This window comes from Hyaena hyaena, unplaced genomic scaffold, assembly GCF_003009895.1.
Source record: "Hyaena hyaena isolate Hyena2069 unplaced genomic scaffold, ASM300989v1 scaffold_134, whole genome shotgun sequence".
Taxonomy (NCBI): Eukaryota; Metazoa; Chordata; class Mammalia; order Carnivora; family Hyaenidae; genus Hyaena; species Hyaena hyaena.
Window position 1 is genome coordinate 413,603 of NW_024080766.1, and position 22,802 is coordinate 436,404.

General features: G+C 62.1%; 1 protein-coding gene across 2 annotated transcripts in view; it reads right to left on the reverse strand.

Annotated features, from left to right (window-relative positions):
- Nucleotides 1–1,443: 1,443 nt before the first annotated feature.
- Nucleotides 1,444–22,802, reverse strand: part of SLC9A3 (solute carrier family 9 member A3) — a 46,102-nt gene continuing 24,743 nt past the window's right edge. The window contains exons 2-17 of one of the 2 annotated variants that reach the window (XM_039237992.1): nt 20,546–20,848; nt 17,196–17,356; nt 15,228–15,306; nt 14,485–14,662; nt 13,688–13,908; nt 12,626–12,828; nt 12,097–12,186; nt 11,919–11,989; nt 10,586–10,715; nt 8,431–8,546; nt 7,709–7,838; nt 7,324–7,500; nt 7,037–7,109; nt 6,420–6,533; nt 5,866–6,109; nt 1,444–4,248 (exon numbers count right to left, since the gene is read on the reverse strand). In XM_039237992.1, the coding sequence (XP_039093923.1) occupies nt 4,245–4,248; nt 5,866–6,109; nt 6,420–6,533; nt 7,037–7,109; nt 7,324–7,500; nt 7,709–7,838; nt 8,431–8,546; nt 10,586–10,715; nt 11,919–11,989; nt 12,097–12,186; nt 12,626–12,828; nt 13,688–13,908; nt 14,485–14,662; nt 15,228–15,306; nt 17,196–17,356; nt 20,546–20,848 (2,294 nt within the window). In that variant the 3' untranslated portion in view covers nt 1,444–4,244. Of the gene's footprint in view, nt 4,249–5,757; nt 6,110–6,419; nt 6,534–7,036; nt 7,110–7,323; nt 7,501–7,708; nt 7,839–8,430; nt 8,547–10,585; nt 10,716–11,918; nt 11,990–12,096; nt 12,187–12,625; nt 12,829–13,687; nt 13,909–14,484; nt 14,663–15,227; nt 15,307–17,195; nt 17,357–20,545; nt 20,849–22,802 lie in introns of those variants that run through there. The other variant, XM_039237993.1, reaches the window with a different exon arrangement.

The window sequence follows — 22,802 nt, forward strand, 5'->3', positions numbered from 1 at the left end:
TAACAAGACAGGCAGCACACGGCCAGTACCAGGAACACTGCAGATGCAGAGTCTCGGGGTCGTTGGAAAAATGTATGTCAAAGGAGGAAATCTCCTGGACTCTCAAGTTTCATTCATAGGGCTTCCAGAGCGTGCGGTGAAGGGGCTCCTGACCACGTTTGTCTAACTAGTGTGAGCTTGTGAGCTGACGCCTGCCTGGGGTCCTGTCCCTCTCAAGTCTGCCAGAGTACAGTCCAAACAGCCATGACCCCAAAACATGGAGCCTGGAAGCATGCACACTTCTTTTTGTCCAGAGGAACTCTTCCAGGGAAGGCGGGCCACATGGGGGCTTCCCACCGCCCCGCCCTCCCTCCTGCATGGGGCACCCGTCATACAGGCATGCCCCGGGGACACCAGTGCCGCCTGGGATGAGACTCGGGACACAGCGAGGAGAAGCCCGGAGATGGGCTCCCTGGGCAGCTGGCCCGGGAGAGTGCGGGTGGGGCCCTGACACACATTGGTGGGCTCGGGTGGTGTTCCCCCAAGCCCCGGAGCAGCAGACACTGCCGCAGCCAGAGGGTTCCCCGTGGCACTGGATGAGAGAGGCCTTGCCCACACCTGACTTTCTTCGTTTGAAGCCAACAAGTCTGTAGTCCTTACGGTGGTCCTAGAACCCACACTCCTCGAGACTCCTTTCTATGGACTTTGAAATGGCTGCAAATTTACAATAAGAGGCTAGATTTTTCTTACAAAAAGTATCTATGGACTCAGCTTTGATGTGCCATTTTGTTTTTATAATAAACATCTAAAATTTTAACTATTAAAAGGTGTGTCTGTGACACAAGACTTCAGGGATGATCTGAGGGGCAGGATCCACCCAGGAGGGGCTCCACCTGGTAGAGGGAGGCAGGAGCCACCTTGGGTGGGGGGTGAATCCACCTAGGGGGTCGGGAGCAGGATTCCCCAGGACATGGAGGGGCAGGTGCACAGCTCCATCTCGGGTCTACCCACACTTCTGCCTCCCCCATCAGCCTCACCTTGACCTCAGAGATGCTCCTTGCCTGTCCATGCTCTGGACCCTGGTGTCCCTGCTCAGCTCTGTTCAGCTCTGCCCTCCTCCCTTTAATGTCTCAGGTGCTTCCTTCCCCAGTGTGGCTGGGTGGCTACTGTTCTACCCTTTGGGGGCCTGTCCCATGTGCAGTGATGAGTTTGAGTAAGCAAGTGAGTGGCCGTGTCCATTTGTCTCTGGGAAGAATCAGTTCTCAGGGGCCTGGTGTGCCAGAATTTGTGTGTCCAACAACCTCCTTGCACCAGCCAGAGGGGCTGCCTCTGACACATGAGCATGCACACAAACATATGTGTCGACATTAATTTTAGTGCCAGAGCAGTGTTTACCCGCAGAAATTGCTCCTTAAATTCTCCTTGATATGATTCCTCATTTATAAACAAAGTTTGCACCCAACATGCCTTGAAACATTTTTAATAGACTTGATCATGCAGGCTTGACAGGGTCTGTGATGGGGCCCCTGCCCAACAGGTCCGGGACAGCACTCACTGTAAGGCACATCGTTCTGTGATCAGGGTTACACAAAATTGGACTGAGTTTACATTCACAAAATTAACATACACAATTTTCACCACTCCTAATTAACATACATTTCCAGCTTCAACGAGATTCTTTATATCTCCTTTCACTATTGAAGACCACTACTACACAGTATAGAAGCACTGTAACCAAATTATTTTCAAGAAAATACAGAAGGGAGAAATAGTGACTCCTACAGTTGTGTTCCTTATAGTCTACCATAAAGTAGGCCAAAGTTTAGTATTAAATAAATAGGAATTCTTTTCTAATAAAAAATTTTACAACAGTTTTCCTAAGGAAATACACTCATAAGACTTTGTTTACATTCTGTTTTACAATGACAACAGCTAGGATTCTCATTTATGAAATGTATCCACAGCACAAGGGTGCATTACACCGTGTCCTCAGAGGAGACGCCGGACCTTCCTCTCGAGCACTGCAGTGTGAGAGTCTGCCGACCTGGAACTTTGGTTCCCTTGTGGCTGTGTCTGGCCCTGTGCAGTCTGACAAACTGCCCACCAATCACAGAGAACACCAGCCAAGAGCCGAGCCATGAGACATTTGTCCAATAGATGCATCAACAAGTGGTTCAATTACTGTCTCTGGTGTTGAGTGGGGTGCCTCTGAGCTGCTTCCCCTGACTCAGCCTCTGGCTACACAGCTGGGAATTGGATCCGGGTCCAGCGGTCCAGGTGAGTTGTTAAGGCAGCTAGAGATGCCGGACCCGCTGGGCTGTGGACCCCGGGGCACCAGTGCGGCAGGACCCACCCTGCTCCAGATGAACACTCTGCAGGGAGTGGACAGAGCGTGTGCCTTCCCGGGGATGCGATCGGTGGCTGCAGCTGCCGGCCTGGGAGCCGTCCGTCGGGCTCACTGACGGGCAGGTTTTGTTGTGCAGATCATGGTTGGATTTCGTGCTCACGAAGTTGGTCAAATGTTCACACGCGTAGGGAGTAACTCCGGAAAGCCCGGCGCCGCCCCTGGGTGTGTGATTTAGGGAATGCAGGTCTCGGTGGGCTCCACAAATGAGGCCACAGTGGCTTTTCCTGGTTTTCCTCCGCAGCAAAGCTCTGAACAGCAGACTGTACACAGACTTTTCCACCAGGGACTCCATGTGCACTGTTACGACACCACAAACCGCCAGCAGACCTGGCCCGTGGTGGCTGTGAGAACTACCCCATGAGGACTTGGTCCTGGCACAGCAGTTTCCTTTCCTGAACGGAGGTGGGCCTGGCCTCTTTAGAAAACCTTCTAGAAGAGTCCTGAGGCCCCTTAACCCTTTATCACCTCTTTCTCATACAAAAGCCTGTCTGAGGAACAGGCAAGGGCATGGGAGGGCCCCTCCCCTGGCTCACTGAGGCAGACTCCTCACCCCACCCTCTCTCCACGCCCCCCAGGAACGGCCAGTGGTGTCCCTCCAGAGGACTGGACTGCGGTGGGGGCCAGGGGAGGAGGGACTCTGGGGTGGAGGGGGTCTGTGCTACAACACCCTCAGGGCAGGCCCAGGGGTCCCATTAAGCTGCTGTGAAGGCCCCATGCCCACGAGGCCACTGCAACCTCTAAGCCAGCGAGGGCGTCCCCAGGGTCAGGTGGGACAGCTCCGGCCAGAGCCCACACGTGTCTGGGGGTGGGGCCACACATGGAGCCCAGAGGCCGCCACCCCGACAACTGGGCCGGGCCCAGACCAGTCACAACACAGAAAGGGTATTTCTGCAATTGTACCTACAGTCCCAAGGTGACAGGTAGTTCAAAGATCTGGTAAGTGGACGTGAAGACATCACACGGCGCCCAGGCTGCCCACACCCCAACCCCTCATCCTGCAAACTGCTCCTGGCACCAGGGCTCCTGGCCTCCCCGGGGGTGGCAGCCCTGCCTCGGCCCAGATCGTGGGCTGGCATCAGGATGGGCAAATCTCACTGTGCCTGGGCGTGTTGCCCTGGCAGTGCTGATGAGCGAATGGACACAACGTGGCAAGAACTCGAACACAGAGCCAGGCTTCTGGGGCCCGCGGCCCTTCCTGACCCTCGGCCAGGGGCGGCGGTGGGAAGAGGCACACACAGCGCCGGTTCGGCTCGCCATCCGGGAGGGTGGTCACAAGAGTCCCCACAACGGCCTCCTGGAAGGGCGCCAGCCCGCACCGCCAGCAGCCGGCGGGGCCCCCGGGGCCAGGCCCCCTTCCCGGCCCGCCCGGGCCTCTGCGCGTGGCTCCCGAGAATTCCCAGGTTCGCGCCCCCTCGCACACCTGGTCCCCTGGGCCGACTCTAGACCGAAGAACCCGGCTCCGGACGCGGGCACCTCGCGGCCAGCCGGTCACAGCGGCGTCTCCTCCTGCTCCAGCGCGTGCGGCGGCGCGTGGCACGAGGGCGGCAGGGACGCCAGCTTCAGCAGCGCGGGGCGGCGGCGCGCGCGGGGCCGCTGGAACGAGCGCCGGCTGTGCACGCGGCGCGCCGCCGCCGACCGCGCGTGCGCGCCGGGCAGCCCGCGGCGCTCTGGCCCCGCCCCCGGCTCGCGGTCGGGCGGGGCGATGGGCGGGGCCTCGGCGGGCGCGGCCTCGGCGGGCGTGGCCTCGGCGGGCGGGGCGGGGCTCAGGGCGCGCTGCCGGGGGGGTCGCGCAGGGAGCGGGGGCTTCTCGGCGGCTGGAGGGGAGGAGCGTCCGGTCAGCGGCACGTCGGAACCCGTGTCACCTGCGGGGGGAGCCGGCGTGAGCGCCGAGGGCACCTGGCGGGGGCCCTGGGCGGGGGGGGGGGGGGGGGGAACGGATGGGAAGGGGAGACCTGGGAGGCGATGCTGGTCGGGTTCCCACCCCGTCCCAGACCGCCTGGCCTTGAGCACAAACTGCAGGTGGGGGGCCATCGCCAACCCTCCAAGTTGACTGCTGCCCCCACCCCCCGAGGTTCCCACGTCCGCTCAACGGGCACGCGAATCACCGGGACTCTCCGGCCCACGCCGTGGAACCTTCCTCCTAACCTTCCAGGATGTCTGTGGAGCCGGGACGGTCCCCAACACACCCAGCCTGAGCCCCACCCCCACTACCTGAAAGGTTCTGGGGCGCTTTCAGGCCACACCCTGGCTGTGTGGCCAACGGGGGCCACAGTGACATGGTCAGCTGGGCCCTGACCTCACAGCCCCTCGCAGGTGCCTCTGCTGTGGGAAGGGGCTCGGTGTCAAGCCCACCCCAGACACGGCCACCCTGCCCAGGAGATGGTCCTGGCCGTATGGCCTCTCCGCACACCAGTGTCCTGCTCTAGGGATAAGCGGGGTTCATGGAAGAGAGAAGGGAAGGTTATGAGGTTCAGAGGCAGAAGCCAGGAAAAGGCACAGGAAAAGGCTAGCAGAAGCAGCCGGGCAGAGGCCCTGCCCACGTGGCGTCTCCCACAAGCACACTGCTAGTCCCCAGTAGTGTACGTCCAGGAGGAAATCTCAGCTTCTGCATAAAGGAAATACTGCCCCCGGCAGCGCCACCTGGATTTGCTAGAACACCCTAAGTGAAGGGACGGACCGCCGCTCCCCAGCTGGACTGGTAGACGCTACTCTCCAAGTGTCCTACCCTCCTGAGAGAGAGCCCCTCATGTACTGGCTCCCAAGTGCCCACCAAACACCCCAAGGAAATGTGGAATGAACGCCAAACCCTGCACAAAGGGGCTGATCTGCTTCCCTGTGGATGGTAAAGTGAGGACAGCACCTTCCAGGTGCCCAGCAAGGAAGCCCTAAGCACCTGCAGCATAGGGGCACCTGCCTCCTACCCTTGCCTTGCCCCGTCACGCCCCATCTTCACCCCCACCCGCACCTCTCTCCCCTCCTCTCCCGAGAGAGGCGCTGGCCTGGTCAGCTGGCTGGTGGGCTCACCGGCCGTGTGGCGGCCCCCTGCCTCCCTGAACCCTCTCCCTGAGCCCTTCTCTATGCGGAAGGGACCTGTTGCTCTTCTCCTGGACTCACTTCTGTCACGTGGGCTTCAAGCAAAGCCCTGGGGCCTTTAGGGACAAAAACACGTTCCCCTTCTCAAGCAGCCCCCGCCCAGCCCTGTGCTCAGACCCCTCTGATCATGACTAAGATTCGTGGGCTGAGCACATGGGTTAAAGAGATCTTCAGGCAGCTCTGGGTCCTGGCATCTCAGCTGGAGAAGCTGACACTCAGACGATCTCCTAAGAAATATGCGGCTGGAAAAGAGGCTGAGAAGGAGGAAGAGCAGCGGCTGGAGAGTCTGCAGACGTTCAGGTTCAGAGCAAGAGAGACAGCTGGCTATGGGGAAAGGAGCTGAGGAGAGAGCAGGCGTCAGGGGGGCGGGTGAGGCCAGGAGTTACATGTGCGTGGATTCAGGGAGGGTCGCGTGGGGCTGCTCCTCGGGGCCATCGGCCTGCAGAAAGGAGTCCACGGACTTGCTGCTGAGGCGGAAGGGTGCCAGGCGGTGGAAGTTGCCCGGAGAGCAGGGGATCTGCACACGGGCCCTCTGGGAGGGCACCACAGTCTCCCCCGGGGACAGCCAGGGAGGCACCCTGGAGAGGATGCTCAGGTCCTCATCCGGGGAGAACACGGGGTTGTCAATCCCTAGGAGAAAGGGCAGCAGTTGGTCAGCTTCCCAGGTGAACCCAGGACGGCCGGGAGAGAGAGTGCCGCCCTGGAGGCGGCTCGTCCCGTGGCCATCACCTGGGAGGTCACCTGGGAGGTCTCTGGAGTTCTGTGCCCTGCACACGTGGCAGGCGGGGCACATGCCAGCTCCCTTCCCTGGAGCAGAGAACCCCGCCTGCCACTCCCACCCCACGTGGACCCAGCACTAGGCTCCCCTGGGGCTGCCCCATCCAATGACCAGTGACCGTGCTCGGTTCTGGGGCCCGAGGGGGGCCATCCCGCCCCTCACCTGAGGGGGAGTCTGTTGCCATGGTGTCCTGTGTTACGTTTGCCAGGAACTCGATCCCACCACCCATCTCAGCACCACAGTCCGGGGCCTCCTCTGGGTCTGATAGTTCCACATCTGGTGGCAGGGAAGGCACCATGAGGGAAGTGGGCTGGGTGCACAGACACCCCCATTTAGTGCCCTTGAGTGGCACCCTTGACCAGCTTGCAGAGTGCCCCGAGGGTGGTCATTAGCTGCTCCCTCTGGGTAGCTTGCTGGGTGGCAGTGCCCAGGTGCCCAGCACAGGCCTGTTCAAAACAAAACCACACCAGGAGGTTTTCGCTCCTACACAGGGGCCACGCTGAGCGCCACCCCCCTCCCCTCCTCCCCAGGGTGCCTGGCCTTTGGGAGGACGGAGCACCCCGGAGCAGAGGCCTGCTCAGGGGGCGCTCTTCCCAGCAGAGCGGCTGGGGCCCTGACCGCAGCCCCTTGCCCAAGGCAGGACAGGCAGGACGCGGTGGAGGGAGCTGGCTGCCAATGGGAAGGTCCCGCTGGCGGGACAGCGCTCTGCCCCCTCCCGCCCCATCTCATGCTCGCCGTGTCCCTGTTGGTGCGCGCTCTGCTATGGCCCCAGCCGGTACCTTTCTCCTTAATGGTGAGATTGTGCATGGGGCTCTCCATGGGCAGTTTCCCGTTGGGGATGCTGCTGTTTCTCTGAGAAACAAAAGGAAAACTGTTAGCGGGTGTGGGCACAGCTACAGCAGGCCCCTGACTGCCCCAGCCGGAGCCCTCCAGGGCCCCTTCCGCTGTGTGTGGGGGAGGGGTTACAGGTGCCAAGTCCCTGGTCCCTGCCCAGGCCTGTCTCTGGGGGGGCCCTGGTGTGACCCCACGGTCCCCCTGCCAACAGCCCCGCGCCCGCCACCCTCACCCGCTTCTGGGCACGTTCCCTCTTGTACAGCTTCGCTGCCTTCTTGTTCTGATTGATCCCAAGCTTGGCAGACTTGAAGGATTCCAGGCGCTTCCGCATGGTCCTGTGGAAGATCTCCTTGTCCTGCTTCTCGTCTTCGTTCGGAGTTAGCTCGTGCCGACTGTAGAGATGCTTGTACTGGGGGAGGAGCGGCCGGCACGGTCACAGTGGGGACACCTTGTGTGGCTGGGCCCCCCAGCAAAGCCAGACACACAGAACTGGGGATGTGAGGGCCCAGGGACCGGGCTGGGCGGCTGAGACCCCTCCACCTCCTGCCAGCCCTTTGTGCTCCATGCGAGGACCCCTGTGCCAGGGTAAGGGCCCCACCCAGGCTCCCCACACCCACCTCCTGCCGGGGCTTGTACAGGTACTGCTGCAGCGTGTGGTGAGTGACCATGTCCTCTGTGTCGCGGATGCTTCTCCTCCTCTGCTCCAGGGACTGCATGTCCAGGCACACGGCACTGACGTTCTCCCTCCTACGCGGGGGCCATGGTGATCGCCCGCGCCTCCTGCCCCTCCCCCTGTGAGCCCGGGCACCTCCGGCCTCCTGGGAGGCTGGTCCTGGAGTCTCCTCCCTCAGGGTCTCAGCCAGACCCCGTGAGGCCTTCCCGCCCTCCCCCAGGCCTCGCCGGCCCCCAGCTCATCCCAGCGCAGCACAGGCAGGAGGGCCTAAGTCCAGGCCCGGTGTGGGGACGACCGGGGGCCGGGCCTCAGCCCCAAGCCCCCGCCTGGCCCTGCCAGCGCCTCTTCTCTCAGCCGCACGTCAGGGCAGACACTAACCTGTCCTGCAAGCGTGTTCGTCCACGCAGGGGAAGCAGCCGGCACGTGTCCACACCCTGCCCGCCACCCCCGCGCCCTCCCTGGGGTCCAGGCCAGGGGTCCCCACACGTCCCATTTACGCTCGCAGTTGCCTCAAGACACCCACTGGCCATTGTCCGTCCAGAGGGGCCCTGCGGCCGGTGACTAGAGCCTGGGCAGTGCCGGCCAGGGAGACCCCACCCACAGCAGCCTCTGGGGGCTTGGGGTGCCCCGGCCAGGGGCAGGAGCCCGTGTGACGTGGGCACGTACAGAAGATAGGAGACGGAGGCCTCCACGGTTGAGGGCCGCGGTGTGCTGAAGTCCACGTTGACCATGTTGTCAGTGCTGGGGGAGCGGATGAAGGCCAGGGACCCGCGGCGTTCTCCCTGTGGGGAGGGGACAGACTGCAGCAGCCCACGCCCCGGAGGGCCAGGCAACCACCAGCCCCTGGAGAGCTCAGGCCGCAGCTAAGGCCTTGCTTGAGCCGAGTGGTTGGTGGCTGCTGGGTCGAAGAACAAAAGTAAAGGCAGAAGCAAGCCTGAAGCACCGCATCCCCCCGCGGGCCCGGCGCACCAGGAAACACAGCGGCTCCCACAGGACTGGGGAGGCGCCCCTCGTCCCCACTGGGGGTCCCAACCAGCTGCCCTCAGTTCCCCCAAGAAGGGAACCCCCAGGCCTCTGTCCAGAATTGAATCAGATTAAAACCACGTAGAGCAGAGCCCTACAAGAATGAAAGTCAAAAACAGCCGCTCTCCTGGGGTGGGAGTGCGGGGCCACGTGCCAGGGGGCCACAGAGAGAAAGCAGGGACCCCTGAGGGGAGGACATGGGGCTGTGAGGGCGCCGGAGTCAGGGTCCGACGTGTCTGGCAGAGCCAGGCCTGGCCGGGGAGGACCCCACGTCACAGGCCAGGGGCACTCAGCGTGCCGGGCAGCAGGGGCCCTGCCCGCAGGCTGCACATCTCACGTGGGCACTGGGGGCCTTGGAGTGTCCAAGGGACACAGGACATGGCTGGCAGAGGGGGGCAGCACTGTACACACTGTCAGGACAGCCCCCTCCAGCCAATCCACCCAGACTCTAAGGCCACGAAGGCCTCTGCGGTCCCACCAGGCAGAGACCCGTGCTCTCGACTTCCCCAGCCCGGGGCCAGAGGTGCAGAGGTGGCCCTGTGCCGCAGGTGCCTGGCTTCCGCCTGGGGGCTCGGGGGGACCAGGGTCGGCATGGCTCTAGCCCGGTAGACGGCGAGAGGCCCTTCTCTCTCCTCACCTCCCTGCGGCCCCTGCCCCTCTGCCTTGTAGTGTCCCCGGGCTGTGTCGGGGTGTCAGGTGGACAAGCCCACTGGAGACAGGACTCCCTTTCCCCTCTGAAGGAGCAGATGTTTCCGGGGCTCTGGCTGCACCCTCCCTGTGAGGTCCATGGGTTTGCCAAGGTGGCCCCACCCCTCCCGGTGGAAGTGCAGACCCCTAGCTTACCAGGCTCTGCAGAGGCCTGAGCTGGTGAGGTGCCAGGTGACCTCAGGGCCCAGGGGCCATGTGTGGGGACACATGGGGCAGAGGCAGCTGGGTAATCAGTGTAGTGGCCAAGAGATGGTCACACGTGTGCACTGAGGAGCCAGAAGCACTGCTTGGAGGCATGTGGCCACGGGGAGGGGTGGGGGGGCAGCCAGACCGTATGTCCCAGGAGGAGTGGGATTTGACCTGAGACCTGCCATGGCTGTCACTGACACATCCTGAGTACTGACTGAGTGGCTGTGGGTTGGCACGGGGCACGCAGCCTCAGAAACAGCAAGATCCAGAGAGTCATCGCGCCACCTGTGCGGCGGGGCTAGTCCCTCAACCCTGCACACGCTCCCTGAGCCCGCTCGTTTCCCCCCCCCCTGGGTGCACCCACCAGCCCCTAGTCCGGCCCATCAGCCGCCAGAACACGGGACTGGACTCATCTGCCCACAGAAGGCAAGGGTTCTGTGGATGCAGGGACCAGGAGATGTGGAGGCCGCCTCAGAACCACAGCCTGCGACCAGGTACATCTCATGTTTACCCCACAGGACTCAAGAGCTCCCTGCCATGTTCCCCTCTGTATGCATACGCGCACGTGCAGGAACACGTGCCGGCTGCATGTGCACGTCTGTGTGCGCTACGTTGACTCCAAATGCCCTACCTGGCCTTAGACCTCAGACCCACCAGGCATACTGCAGGGAGCCGTCGGGGAGGGCTCAGTGCCTCAGCTCCTACAGCCGTTCTCAGGGCTTCATGTCATGAACGTGTCATCAACCCCAGCACGGTGCTGCCTTGGGCCTCAGGGTGCAGACAGACGTGTATGTGGGTGCAGGCCCACCGCCCCAGACCCCAGTGGCTGTCCACATCCCATGTCTGCATGTTGCTTCAGCCTCCAACTCCAACAAAGACAACAGACAGAATGTTCTGGTACCTCGGCCACATAGCTAATGGCATCTTTCAAGTTGAGCTCGTGGAAAACATTCAGAATCCGATCTCGTGACTTCTGGGCCGACCTTCTCATAAGGATTTTGCTGAGGAATTTCCTATCAAAATTGGACCACCTGGAGGGTCAAATCAGCACAGGTGTTAACAGTTGGGTGGACTGTGGGACCGTGGTGGCATGTGGGGGGCAGGGACCAGGGGCTCCCTCTCCCACTCCCCAGGCTTGTAATGGACATGGTCTCCCAGGAGCTGAGACCCAGGAGACGCACGCCCCTCCCCTCCGAAATGCATTTACTGTAACAACCACAAAGGTGACTTCTAAAATAAAAGGAGTAAACCTAAGGGGTGCTATTTCCCACCTGTGCTCTGCCCTTACCTTCCTGTCAGAATGTATGTAACATTCTGAATTCCGTTCTCTCATATGACACAATACTGCAAAGCTTTCCATGTGACTACCTAATCCTCCGGAAAGGGTGGGGCCGGCTGAGGGCAGTGCCCTGGGGCCGGGGCTACAGTGAGGGGGCACATTTTACCTGCAGGGGGACTGGCTAGGGGAGGAGGAACCTTGAGCTCCCACACTTGGAGAGAACCAGGCTGGCCAGAGGAGGCTTTAAATCCAGCCCAATCAGACTATTGGCCAGTGGGGGCGCCTGGGTGGCTCAGTCGGTTAAGCGTCCGACTTCGGTTCAGGTCATGACCTCACAGTTTGTGGGTTTGAGTCCCGTGTCTGTGCTCACAGCTCAGAGCCTGGAGCTGCTTCAGGTTCTGCATCTCCCTCCCTCTCTGCTCCTCCTCCACTCACACTCTGTCTCTCTCTGTCTCTGTCTCTCTCTCTCAAGTAAAAAAACACTAAAAAAAAAAAAAAAGTAAAAAAAGAATACTGGCCAGTGGTCTGGGGCAGAAGAGGGTGTGGCCAGGCCAGAGTTGCAGAAGGACATCTAGCTGAGGCCCAGTGGGCCTTGAGCTAGAGAGTGAGGGGGAGGGGCTGCCTGAGGAGGAGGGGGCTGGGGCTGGGGGGAGTCCCAAGGGGAGGGGGGCTGCAGGAGGAGGGGGTCCTGGAGGAGAGGGACCCTAGAAGGAGAAGGGCTTCCGGGGGAGGAGGAGTCCCAGGGCAGTGGGGGGGTCTCAGACAATTTGGCAAGCATCCTCTGGCCCCTCTGAAGGCCGTGTTCTTCAGTCAGCCAGTGCTTTGTGAGGCTGGGTTATTATGGGGGTGTCATCAGCTCTTTCTGCCCTGTGGGTCCTCCGGTCAAAGGCAGAGGGAGGGAAGCTGACAGTGGAGAGAAATGTGCCTCTAAATTTCCCCAACCAGGGGCACTTACTTATCTCTGAGATAATTGTGTCCAATTTGCCCCGATATATCCTCAATGGCCGAGAGGATGTGGTCGAAAGCCTTTCACAGGAAAGAAAAGTGCGTTGGCATCACTTGGAGGCTACACCTGCCCTGCCTCGCCCCTCCCCCACCCTTCCCCCCACCCCTCTGCCACTCCAGGCCCCTACCCGGCCATGCAGCTTCTCATTGAGTTTGGGCTCTCGGTGCTCGCTCCTTTTCACCTTCAGCCACTGCACCAGGGGCTTGATGGTCAGGCCCTGGAAGACAGGTACTGACCTGGATGGTGGGCAGGCTCCCGCCCGGGGGCCCACTCTGGCCCACTGCACCCCCAGCGTGTGGATCTACACTTTCACCCCCCTCCATAGGCACACAGGGTGAAATGGGCCACCCCTTATCCACAGACCTGACCCGCTCTGAGGGCCCCCCCAGTCGGCTCCTTAGACTTTCCGAAAGCAAGGCGAAGTGGGACACCGTCCTGGGCGTGTCTGGTCAATAAAACCCAAACTGGGGCTTCGTTAACCAGCAGCAGCACAGGAATAACATTTTTAGGCCAAATCGTGCTGCGTCCCCTGTGGGGCCACATGAAAACCTACAAAACGGCTCCTAGTTACTAAAATTGTAAAAACCAATTAGGGCCTGGAGGCTGGGGTGGCGTGGGGAGGTCGGAGAGTGGGCGGCCGCGTGCCCTCCGCCTACCTGGAAGATGACCGTGAAGAAGACCACGATGATGGTGGTGCTGACAAAGAGGTTCCTCTCCTTCACCTTGTTCTCGTCCAGAAGGACAACCAGCGCGAAGGCCACGGCCCCGCGCAGGCCGCCGTAGGACATGACCACCTGGTCTATGATTTCCAGCTGCACCATGCGGTACCGGTTCAGGACCCAGGTCTGCAGGACCACACCTGCGGGCGGGGCCTGCGCTGAGCTCCGTGCCCCTCCCGGGACCCCGGCCGGTGGCAGCCACCGCCCCGGGGCACAACACGTGGGGATTCCCTCCAAGGGCAGTGACGGTGACAGCTTGTGTCCCGAGCAAGGGGACACTCCACCTGGTACCCTACTCTCCCCAAACCCCCACGTCCACGCCAGTGCTCTCTCCTGGCCACGGGTCAAGCCTGCCCCTGGGGACACTCTGTGCACCCCGAGTTCGTGGCTAGAAGCTATTGCCAGCAGCTCTGGAAACTCGCAGATGTCCCTGTGACCCTGGCTGTCACGGCGCGGCCTTGCACTCTGATGCGTCAGCCAGCTCCAGGACCGCCCGGCCTGCTCTGCTCGCGCAGCCGCCCCCTGGAGCCCTCAGGCCCTGGTGAGCTCAGGCAGTGGGGGGGGTGGTCTCACCCCGGAACTGCGCCCCAGGGAGGGGCAACAAGGGCCGGAGCAGGCGCAGGCAGGGGGCGCCTGCCTCACATGAGCCTAAACTGCTCCTCAGTGACTGTATCCACAGTGAGTCGATGGGAGACCAGATGGATTCCTCTAGGTTCTAGAACCTTCCACCCTGACCCCCAGCCATTCTAAGTCCATCTCAAGGTGATGCATTCCTGAGAAAGCCGGAACCTTCACTGAAGATAACTCATGGCCTAACCATGGTGAGGGCCCCCCGTGGCTCCCAGACCTGCTGCTCACTGGGCAAGAGGGCTGCTCACAAGCACCACGTTTATGGCTCCCACGGACTCCCCACAGCCAGGCCCCAGTGTCTGCCCCCACCGCGCCCAGCATCCGTCATTGTCCCCCCACCCTGTCCCCGCCTTCCCCCAGCACCCTCACCAATGGCCCGGTACACGGATATGAACACCAGTGTCAGGAGCACAAAGGCTGTGTTCCACTTCCAGATGCCGGGGTTCACGGCTGAGATGCCCAGGAACATGAAGATGATGGTCTCCGCCCCACTGGCCAGCATCTTCATGGTGTAGCGCACGGTGGTGGCTGACTGCTCCGAGATGTTGGCCTTCACGTACTTCTGGCAGCAGATGCCGCAGAAGGTGATGCTGGGGGTGGCATGGGCGAGCAGTGAGGCTGGGGGCCGAGACTCGGGCCTGTGTCCTGGGCACGCGCCCACCCCATTCGGGGGCTGCTCTAGGACTGAGTGCAAGTCCCGGCTCCCGACACCCTGAGACCTGAACCCTGAGCCACCCAGTGGGCTGCCTCAGCGTCTGTCCTCTGCCTGGCGGTGGCTGGCTCTGGGGGGAAGTGCCAGGGCAGATCTGGGTCACAGGGGTGCCAGCCAGCCTTCCACCCAGAGCATCCGGAAGGGTCTGCGTGTAGGCAGAGCTCTCGGACAATTCTGTGAAAACACCAGCTCCTTATTTAAAACCTGAATAGACCAGATTCTTCACCCCCACAGCGGCTTCTCACCCCTCAGGGGAAGCGGGCCAGGCAGATGGGGGCTGGGAAGAGACCCACAAGGTTGTGCTCCAGGAGGGGAGGGGCCCGTCTCCCCCCACCCCTTCCCCCCTTCCCCCTCCCAGGCACAGCTGCTTGGCTGTGCTGAGGGTGGGCCCTGCCCGAGGCCCGGCTGCTGTGTGGCTCCGGGGCTCTGGGCCATGAGAGCGAGGGGGACTCACGCCAGGATGGCCGACAGCGACAGCATCTCGGAAGTGAGGTAGGACAGGTAGGAGATGACGAAGACGAAGCCAGGCTCGATGATGCGCACGTGCTTGGTGAAGCGGGTCACCAGCGACAGCAGGAAGGCGAAGATGACCCCCACCAGCGTGCCCCCCAGGCTCACCACGAAGAAGGACACTGTGGGGCCGAGGACACTGGCTGAGCCGCCTGAAAGGCCCTTTGTGGTCGGGTGTGGTTGGCCCTGCGTGTGGGCGAGGCTGACCGGCCGTCCTTCCAGACCATTCCTTTCATCGTGGGTTGCCTAGTAACCCCCACGGAGGCGCCACTAACTCAGCAAACAAGAGGCCAATTCTCCCCCTAAGAGGCCATCAGGCTCGTGAGAGCTGGGATATCACAGAGAAAGCCCGAGAAGGGCTTGGGCAGGGTTGTTCCTGGGCCCCGATACGGCCAGGCTGTCATTGTCCCTGCCCAGAGAACCCAGGACACCAGGGCCCGTCCTCCAAGCAGACACACTGGTGGGTCTAACGGGACAGCAGCCCTTGGCCCCCCAGAGTGGCCAGGACCCAGCAAAACTGTGTTCATAAAACTCACTGGGGACAGGAGGGATGGCCACCGAGAGTTTTCCTACTAGGACGTGAGTCCCAAGGGCAGGCCTGGTGCCAAAGGCTGGAGGTGGTCCACATGCTGGAGAGGAGACATGGCCCCCACACTCCCTGGGTGCGCGGGCCCGCCAGCCACACACCTATGCCTTTCACGCAATCCACGCCAGTCACCTTGTCACCACCCAGCGTCACAAAAGATTCGAACACGTTGTAGAGGACCTGGGGGGACAGAGAGGCAAGCATGACATAGGGTCGGCCCTCGGGCAGCGCTCACTTTATCTTGGGCCTCAGGCCTTAGACTTGGTCTGGATCAAGCAGACCATGACAGCCACCTGTTTCAGAAAGAAAAAAAAATCACTGGAGGAAATCATCATGGAGCAGTAATGGTAAATAAGATGAAGGCCAAAGACAAGCCAGTAGGTGGGATATGAGAGGCAGAAGAACATTCTAGAAGGAACTAGAACCTTCAGGAGGAGCAAACTTGGTCCTTTCCTACTCTCAGCAAAGCAGGGGTGACCAAAATTTAACCCACTACATTTAATTCTGTTTCATTTTCCAAGGCGAAGCTAGAGTTTCCATTTTAGTGACTTTGCTGTTGCGCTGACTCCTGATTGCAGGATCACACCCCTTGGTGTCTTTGCATGTTGACATTTAGACCTCATTCTAAGAAGTTTGAGAGGGAAAGATCAGGGACGGCATGCATGCCACAGGTGTGGAGGCTGTGCTGTGTGTTCTGGGCCGAGCCCTCCACACCCAGGGGCCAAGAGGCTGCCAAGGGCAGGACGCAGGTGGCTGGGGAAGCTGCTGGTCGCTGGGCCCCGAGCCTGTGCTGTCCAGGTCTGCTCAAGGGGACAGAGGACCCCGAAAGGCGGGCTGTGAGCTGTTGCTACAGCGGGAGGCACACAGCGGGCTTGATGACGCTCCAGTGGTGGGCAGAGCGTGGGCACGCAGCCACGAAGAGTGCTGGGGGCTGGACCACAGCTCGGCTGTCTCCATGGAAACGCCGGTGGGAGGGAGACAGAGGGTCACACCAACGTAGGCAGGGAACTCCATGGCTCAGGCTTAAGTTCGAGCTTCTCCAGAGAAACGAAGCCACAGCACAGAGCAGGCCAGCCTCGAAGGGGCTGTTTGTTACATTTCTGATTAAGTTTGAAATTAATCCTCAGATTCCCCCGAGAACAACTTATCTGCTACACAAGAAATCTGGTGCAGCACAAGCTTGGGTTTGTCACTCTCCTGAGCCCTGAAGAAACACGAGGAGGGAGAATTTCTTAGAGAGGCCACATGTATTTTAGGGCCAAGAGAGACCTTCATGTCCGGCTGTGTCTGCACAGCCCCTGGGGAGAGGAGACAGCCTGGGGGTGGGCCAGACCCTCCGGCCCAGAGCGGGTGCTCAGAGACACAGCACCGGGGTGACCTGCGCGGGAAGGCGCCCTGCGTGCCTCCGCGGCACCTGTAACTCACTTGCACAGACGTAGTGGCCCAGCTTCAGGCTGGGTTTTGAAAACTCCCCGCCGGCCACTGTGTGCTGAGACAGTGTTCCCACAGCTCACGAACCCTCTGTTCACTGCTGTGGCCTCCCTCCAGCCCTGCCCTCCCCGGGGCCCAGCCGAGCTCCCTGCTCCACCCCCTCCTGGAGACAAAGCCGCGTCACGGGCACACCATCAGCGTTCGCTCTGCTTCCCTCCTTAGTTCTGGTGAGGTCTCGCTGCTGGTCTCTTTAGTGGCTCTCTGACGGAAGTCAGGGGCGGGTGGTACCGACTCTGGACCCAGTTAGAGGTGTGGGGTCGACAGGGAGACGGTCACCGAGGTGGTGGGAGACCAGACCAAGAACTGATTGAAGAGGCAGTCATTTGGAGTTAGGAGGAAGCGAGCGAGGGGACACCATGCGATGCGGCTGGCGCGGGGAAGCCTCCCGCAGAGTGGGGGGCGGAGGGCACAGGGAGAGCACCCCACCCCACATCCGGGCTTCTCGAGGCCCTCCTCAAGGCTGCTTTCTCCGCCAACGGCACCGAGGCCCTGGGGCCGCCCAGCGGCGCTGTTTCTCCCTCCCAGTGGCTCTGAGGTGCTCTGTGGCAAGTCCCAGGGCCCGCCCGGCACCCGCTCACCACAGTGACAGCGTCGTTCAGCAGCGACTCCCCGAAGACGATGATGAACAGGACCTCGTTGACGTGCACCTCCTCGAACACAGCCAGGACGGCCACTGGGTCCACAGCAGCAATCAGGCTGCCGAACAGGAGGAAATCCAGCAGCCCGATTTTCAGGTCTCCTGCGGGACAGGCGGGCCGTCAAGCAGAGCCCTCGGGGCCCCGGTGCGGCGAGGACCTCCAGCCAGGCACGCTGGCTCTCCGGGGCCTTCCGGGGGCTTCCTCAGGCTGCTGTCCTGCTGACTGCTGGGTTGGAAGCCCCTCCCACGGGGACGCTGACTCTCTGAGGCCTTGGGCTGGCTGGTTGCGGGACCCTGGGCCAGAACTGCCTGCCTCCCTCCCGGGGGCTCCCACAGCCTTCCGGAAAGGCTGGTCTCACTCTCACTGGGGACTGATTGCCGCTGGTTCTTCGCTTCATCTGCCCCGGGGCCTGGTTATTCCCTCCTGGCCAGCCCACTGGGAGGCTGCTGCCAGCAGAGGAAGGGCCCGGGGTGCTGGGCCACGCACAGCACGGGATCAGACCCCCGCTTGGGCGGCCTGCTGTCCTGGGCTAGGGGTGACCGGAGATGCAGAAGGTGTACATGCAGGGAAGGTGGTCAGGGGCTTGACGGGCATGGGGGAGAGGCCTCCCTGGGAAGCGATGTCTCAGCCCAGAGGAGAGCCGCCAGGACACAGCCAGACGGAAGTGATGGTAGGGGGGAGGGGAGAGACAGGCCTCACAGGGTCCGAGGGGCCACAACTGGCCTGAGGAACTCTGATAGGAGGGGCCGCCAGGGAGGTTTGAGGGACAAGAAGGGAGATGGGGGCTCAGAGGGGAGGGAAGGTGGGGGACCTTGGAGGAGCAGGTCCTTGGAGTCAGCTCAGCCTGCTTCTTGGAATGGCCCAGTGGGTTCCTGGTGCCCTTGGGGGCGGGGGTGGTGCTGAGATGCACTTCCCAACATCCCAGTCTCCAGAGCGGCACCAGCGAAGCCCCCGCACAGTCTGCACTGGACACACAGCCTCTGGGACCCGAGTACGGTTGCCCCATCCCGGCTCTGTCCAGGCCCCACGCCTGTTCTCAGCTGGGCCGGTTGAGGGAGGGCCTTGTCCGGGAGCCTCCTCGGCACTGAGCCGCCTTCCCAGCCTGAGTGCACTTAACCAGACCCCAGGGGCCAGTCAGGCCGGGAGGGCATGGGATCACACGTGGGTGGGGAGAGACGGCCGGGTGTAGGCTGGACGCCTACCCCTCCAGGCACTTGGGCCTCCCCAGGGCCAGGCAGGGCCCCCCGGGAGAAGGTTGTCTCTTCGCAGAGACGTGGCCCTGGAGGGAGTTTCCCACGAGCTCTGAAAACCCCATAGCCGGGCTCCGGAGTCTGTGTCCCAAGGAAGTGACAGGTGTTAGAACCAGCTTCCAACGGGTTAGAATGTCCCTTTCGAAATGGGAACCAAAGAGTTTGCTTCTCCACCTCCAGGCCCTGTAGGTGACACAGAGGGGAGGACACAGTCCTTCCTGGCTTCAGGCGCCAGGGACTTGCACACGCACATTCACCTTTGAGGCCATCCCATCTTTACATGCCTCCTGGCCATGGGTCTCTCACTGTCCAAGGGCCCTGACAAACCTGGTGGTACGTTCTGGAAGCCAGTCACTCTAAGCAGGAAGTGCCCCGGGACCAGCATGCTCTCCTCCCCTGGGGGACAGTCCACGACCCACTAGTCCTGCTGAGAAGTTTCCCAGGACCAGATGGGCTGTGGGCTCCTGACCGCCAGGCTGTGTCCTGGGCACCGTGGGCAAGAGGACCTGAGGCTTCGCCCGCCTGAGGGGCCTCTCTGACTGCCTGGAGCCTCCGCGGGGCCTGCCCCCGCTGGCCTGGCCAGACAGCCATCCAGGGCACCCAGGGCCAGCCCTACCTGTAGGCCGGCCTGGGCTGACCTCTCCTCAGACGGGTGGCCCCTGCCGTTGGACTGCAGAGACGAATGACCCCTGCCTCCCCAAATGCTTGGGTGCCCAGCTCTGGGAACCTAGGGACGGGACAGACTCACTGGCCCCTGGGGCTGTTCTCGTCTGTGACTTTGGCTGCTGCCTAGCCTTGACCTGCTGCACCCTGAGGACTGAGCACAGGTCCCCTTAGGGACTCTTGCTCTAAACCCCGAGACTCTCCCCTGTGTCCAGTGGCTGCGGGTGACCCTGCTATCCCGGAGGAGGCCCAAGCACCTAAAGGCATCGCCGGTGAATGCAATCGAGCGCACGGGGGCTCACTCAGCAGCAAGGCCCGGCCAGACGTGCTTGGCCCCGCGCCACCCTTAGGGGTTTCTCTGGGCTGGGCCTGGGGGTAGGGCCAGATGGCGGTGGGACTCGAGGGAGCACGCGTGCTCCCCACGGCGTGAGGACAAAGCCCCAAGGTGGCAAATGGGACAGGTGGGGTGACTATTCCCGCCAGGGGAACTTAGGCCTCTTTCTCAGTGCATGTCCTTTGTCATCAAGGTTTTGTGGCCTTGGTCCACCAGGCAGGTGGAAACCACGGATCCGGGCCCACGCCGGGGAGTCCGGTCCAGCAGGTGGTGATGTTTGGGGCCTGCGGTGCCGGCACCCACTTCTCACTGGTCGCCCCCGATTCTGGGAGCCAGCCCCGTAGCCCACGATGCCGGCGGCACGTCGCAGCAGCCCCGACACGGGCAGCATCTGGGGCTGCGGGCATATCCTCGCGAGGCCTCAGCCGAGCTCCTGGCCTCACCCACTCCAGTTTCTCAGGTAGATAATGACCAACTCCAGGTGGGTGTGGCGCAGCTCGGCTCCGTGCCAGGGCTGAATGAAGTAACCCAAACTGCAGGCAACGCGGGCAGCGGCAGAAGCCACATGGCTTTCCTTGCAGGTTTGGGTGGGGACGTCCGGACGGCGGTGCTCAGGTGCGTCCACCACGGCACCACAACTGGCCTCTGCCCCCCTTTCCCTGGGGGCTTGCTGGCAGGGAAGTGATGTCACCCCCAGCTTCTTGCTGAGGGGAAGGGACAGCAGCTTGGCCGTCCCACCCACCCCACCCACCCGCCAGCCTGGTTGGACAGGACCTCATTCCCAAGCAGGGCACGAACCTCAGCCTGGGGTTGCCTGGACAAGCTGTTGACTAATTGAACCTACTACAGACACACCACACGGGTTAGTGGACCCACCAGTGACCTCTGTCACCCCAAACACTCATCTTCTTGTTGGGTCTGTGTTCTGTACCCTGAGCCTTGTTAAATGGGGTGCCCAGAGCCTGCTCCTGCAGAGCCCTCCCCGAGGACCCGCCCCAAGGACTCCGCCTGAGGACACCCCTGCGGAAGGTGTGCCCACTCACCCATCAGGCCACTGAGGAAGACGCCGTAGAGGGACAGTCCGGTGGTGGCCGCATTCCACACGGTGCCCACGACGGCGTACAGCAGGATGGTGCCCAGGTTGCTGAAGAAGAGCCGGTTGGGCATGAAGTAGCCGGCGTCCAGCACGATGGGGGGCAGCAGGTAGAAGAAGAAGACAGTGGGGGTGAGCGTGAAGGAGGCGATGTGGTCGGCCGCCCAGACGATGCCTCCCAGCACCAGGCCCAGCACGATGAGCAGGGCGCTCTCAGGGACGACGCTGGTGACCTTGTGTGACAGGTGGAAGCCTGTGGGGGAGGGGGCAGTCAGGGGCGCCAGGACCCCTCCGATCGAAGCCTCTGAGGGTAGGGGACTGGTCCAGGGCCACTGCGGGCCCCTCCCACACGGGAGGTTTCATCCTGGAAATGCAGCGGGCGCTCAGGCTGGCGGAGAGCAGAAATGGGCTCTGCTAGTGACCAACCTCCTGGGCCTCCCTGTTCAAACCCGGGAGGGGGCTGAGCCCACCGCTTCCCTGGGGGCTGCCTGCTGGCTCTGTGGACAGGCCGGCCTCCCGGGAGGGGCTGTCCTGGCTCGCACGACAGACACGGACCTGGGAAGTGAAGCGCCACATCTGGGTCTCTGGACGCTTCCCTCCGGCCCCACTCACGTGGCCGGGAGGCCCTGCCAGTGCACGGTTGACTGCTGTCCCCTGGGACCTGGCCCCTGGGGACACCCTCCTCAGGGTCTCCTTGCCTCCTGCTGGGAGAATAGGTCGTCCCTTTCTGTGGGCAGCCGACGCGGCTGGTGAGGAGTGGGTTTGGGGGCAGTAGAGCTTCCCAGGACAGTCAGGCCGGGGGGGCGGCTTTGGGTGTTGAAGACAGAAGCCCCGAGGTGCGTGGGCAGAGCCCAGGGCACCCATACCCCCAGGCCCCACGTGACCCGTTCCCTCATGCATCCATGCTGCATTTGGCTCAACCTCACCCAGCGTGTCTGAAGGTGCTGGAGGCCGAAGTGCGGCTGCATTTTACCTGCCCTGGTGGGACAAGGGGGCCCGCAGGTCCCCTGCTGACAGCCGGCCGCCTGGGCCCCGTGGCCCATCACCCCTGTGAAGACCTGTCCTCTGAGTGAGGCAGGCTCGCAGACCTAGTGGGGCCCATTTCTCCTTCTATTTTACTTGTTCTATTTGAAGACTCAGAAAAAGTTAGAATTCCCAGGTTGAGCCCAACTTCAAAACAGTTGGCGTGTTGACTGGAGAGGCTGGCTCCCTTGGCCTCAGCCATGTTCGGGATACTTCTCTTTCCATTCACTGAAGTTCTGTTCATTGAGAGGTCTTTGAAATTCCAGGGAGGGCTGTCTCCTGAGGTGCCCAGGCCCCAGCCCCATGCGGAGCGTGAGGAGAACAGGTGGGTGCAGAGCACAGGGCTTATCTTGTGAGGCCGCGTGTGCTGACCCTGTCCTGCCTTGGGGTGCTGGAGGGGTGGGTGGGCTGGCACGCTGGCCTCGGTGGGTACTGGTCCCACCCACCTCGCCCACCAGGTGGCCTGCCCTGGGCTCTGCTCTTCCTCCCTGGCCTGTTCAATTATGGGGTCATCATGGGGGTCAGATGCTGGCTCTCGAGGGGACCCCCAGAGGGGCTGTTCTTTCCCTTGTGCACAGTCCCCCAAGTCTGGTTGAGAAGCAGAGAGACGGGAACCCACAAGGACCCTCGAGGCGTACCATGGTTCCACCAGCACACTTGTCTCCGGCCAAGGGCCCTACTGTGTGCTCTGGGAAGGGCGGGGTTTCAGCCCGTAGAGGCAGAAAGGGGAAATGCTTCTGGGACCTGAGGGTCTGCTGGGGGTCCGTGCCCCCAGTGTGCCAGGAAGGCTCTTCGGCTCTGCTGCTCCCCCAGCCCTGGTCACACACCTTCTGTTCCCATCAAGTTCACACTCCTCAGGTGAAGGCAGCGTCTCTGCTCCCTGCTCTGCACCCCACCCATACAGCCTCCCAGGAGGCCCTCAGAGGGAGGCCCTGGCCAGCACCTTGACGCTGCCAGGTGACTGGCAATTACCAGACCACGCAAGGGCACGTGTGACAAATGGCACAAGCGGGTGGCCGCCCAGAATGAGGGAGGCTGTGTGTGAGCACGGAGGCCAGGCTTCCTGGCAGCCCTCAGGGCTGCTCCAGCTCATCGGGAGGAAAACCTCCAGAGGGTTCGGCCTCACTGTGGTGCACAGGCTCACGTCCCCCGAGGGTGCCGTCTCTGAGCCTGGGAGAGGCACG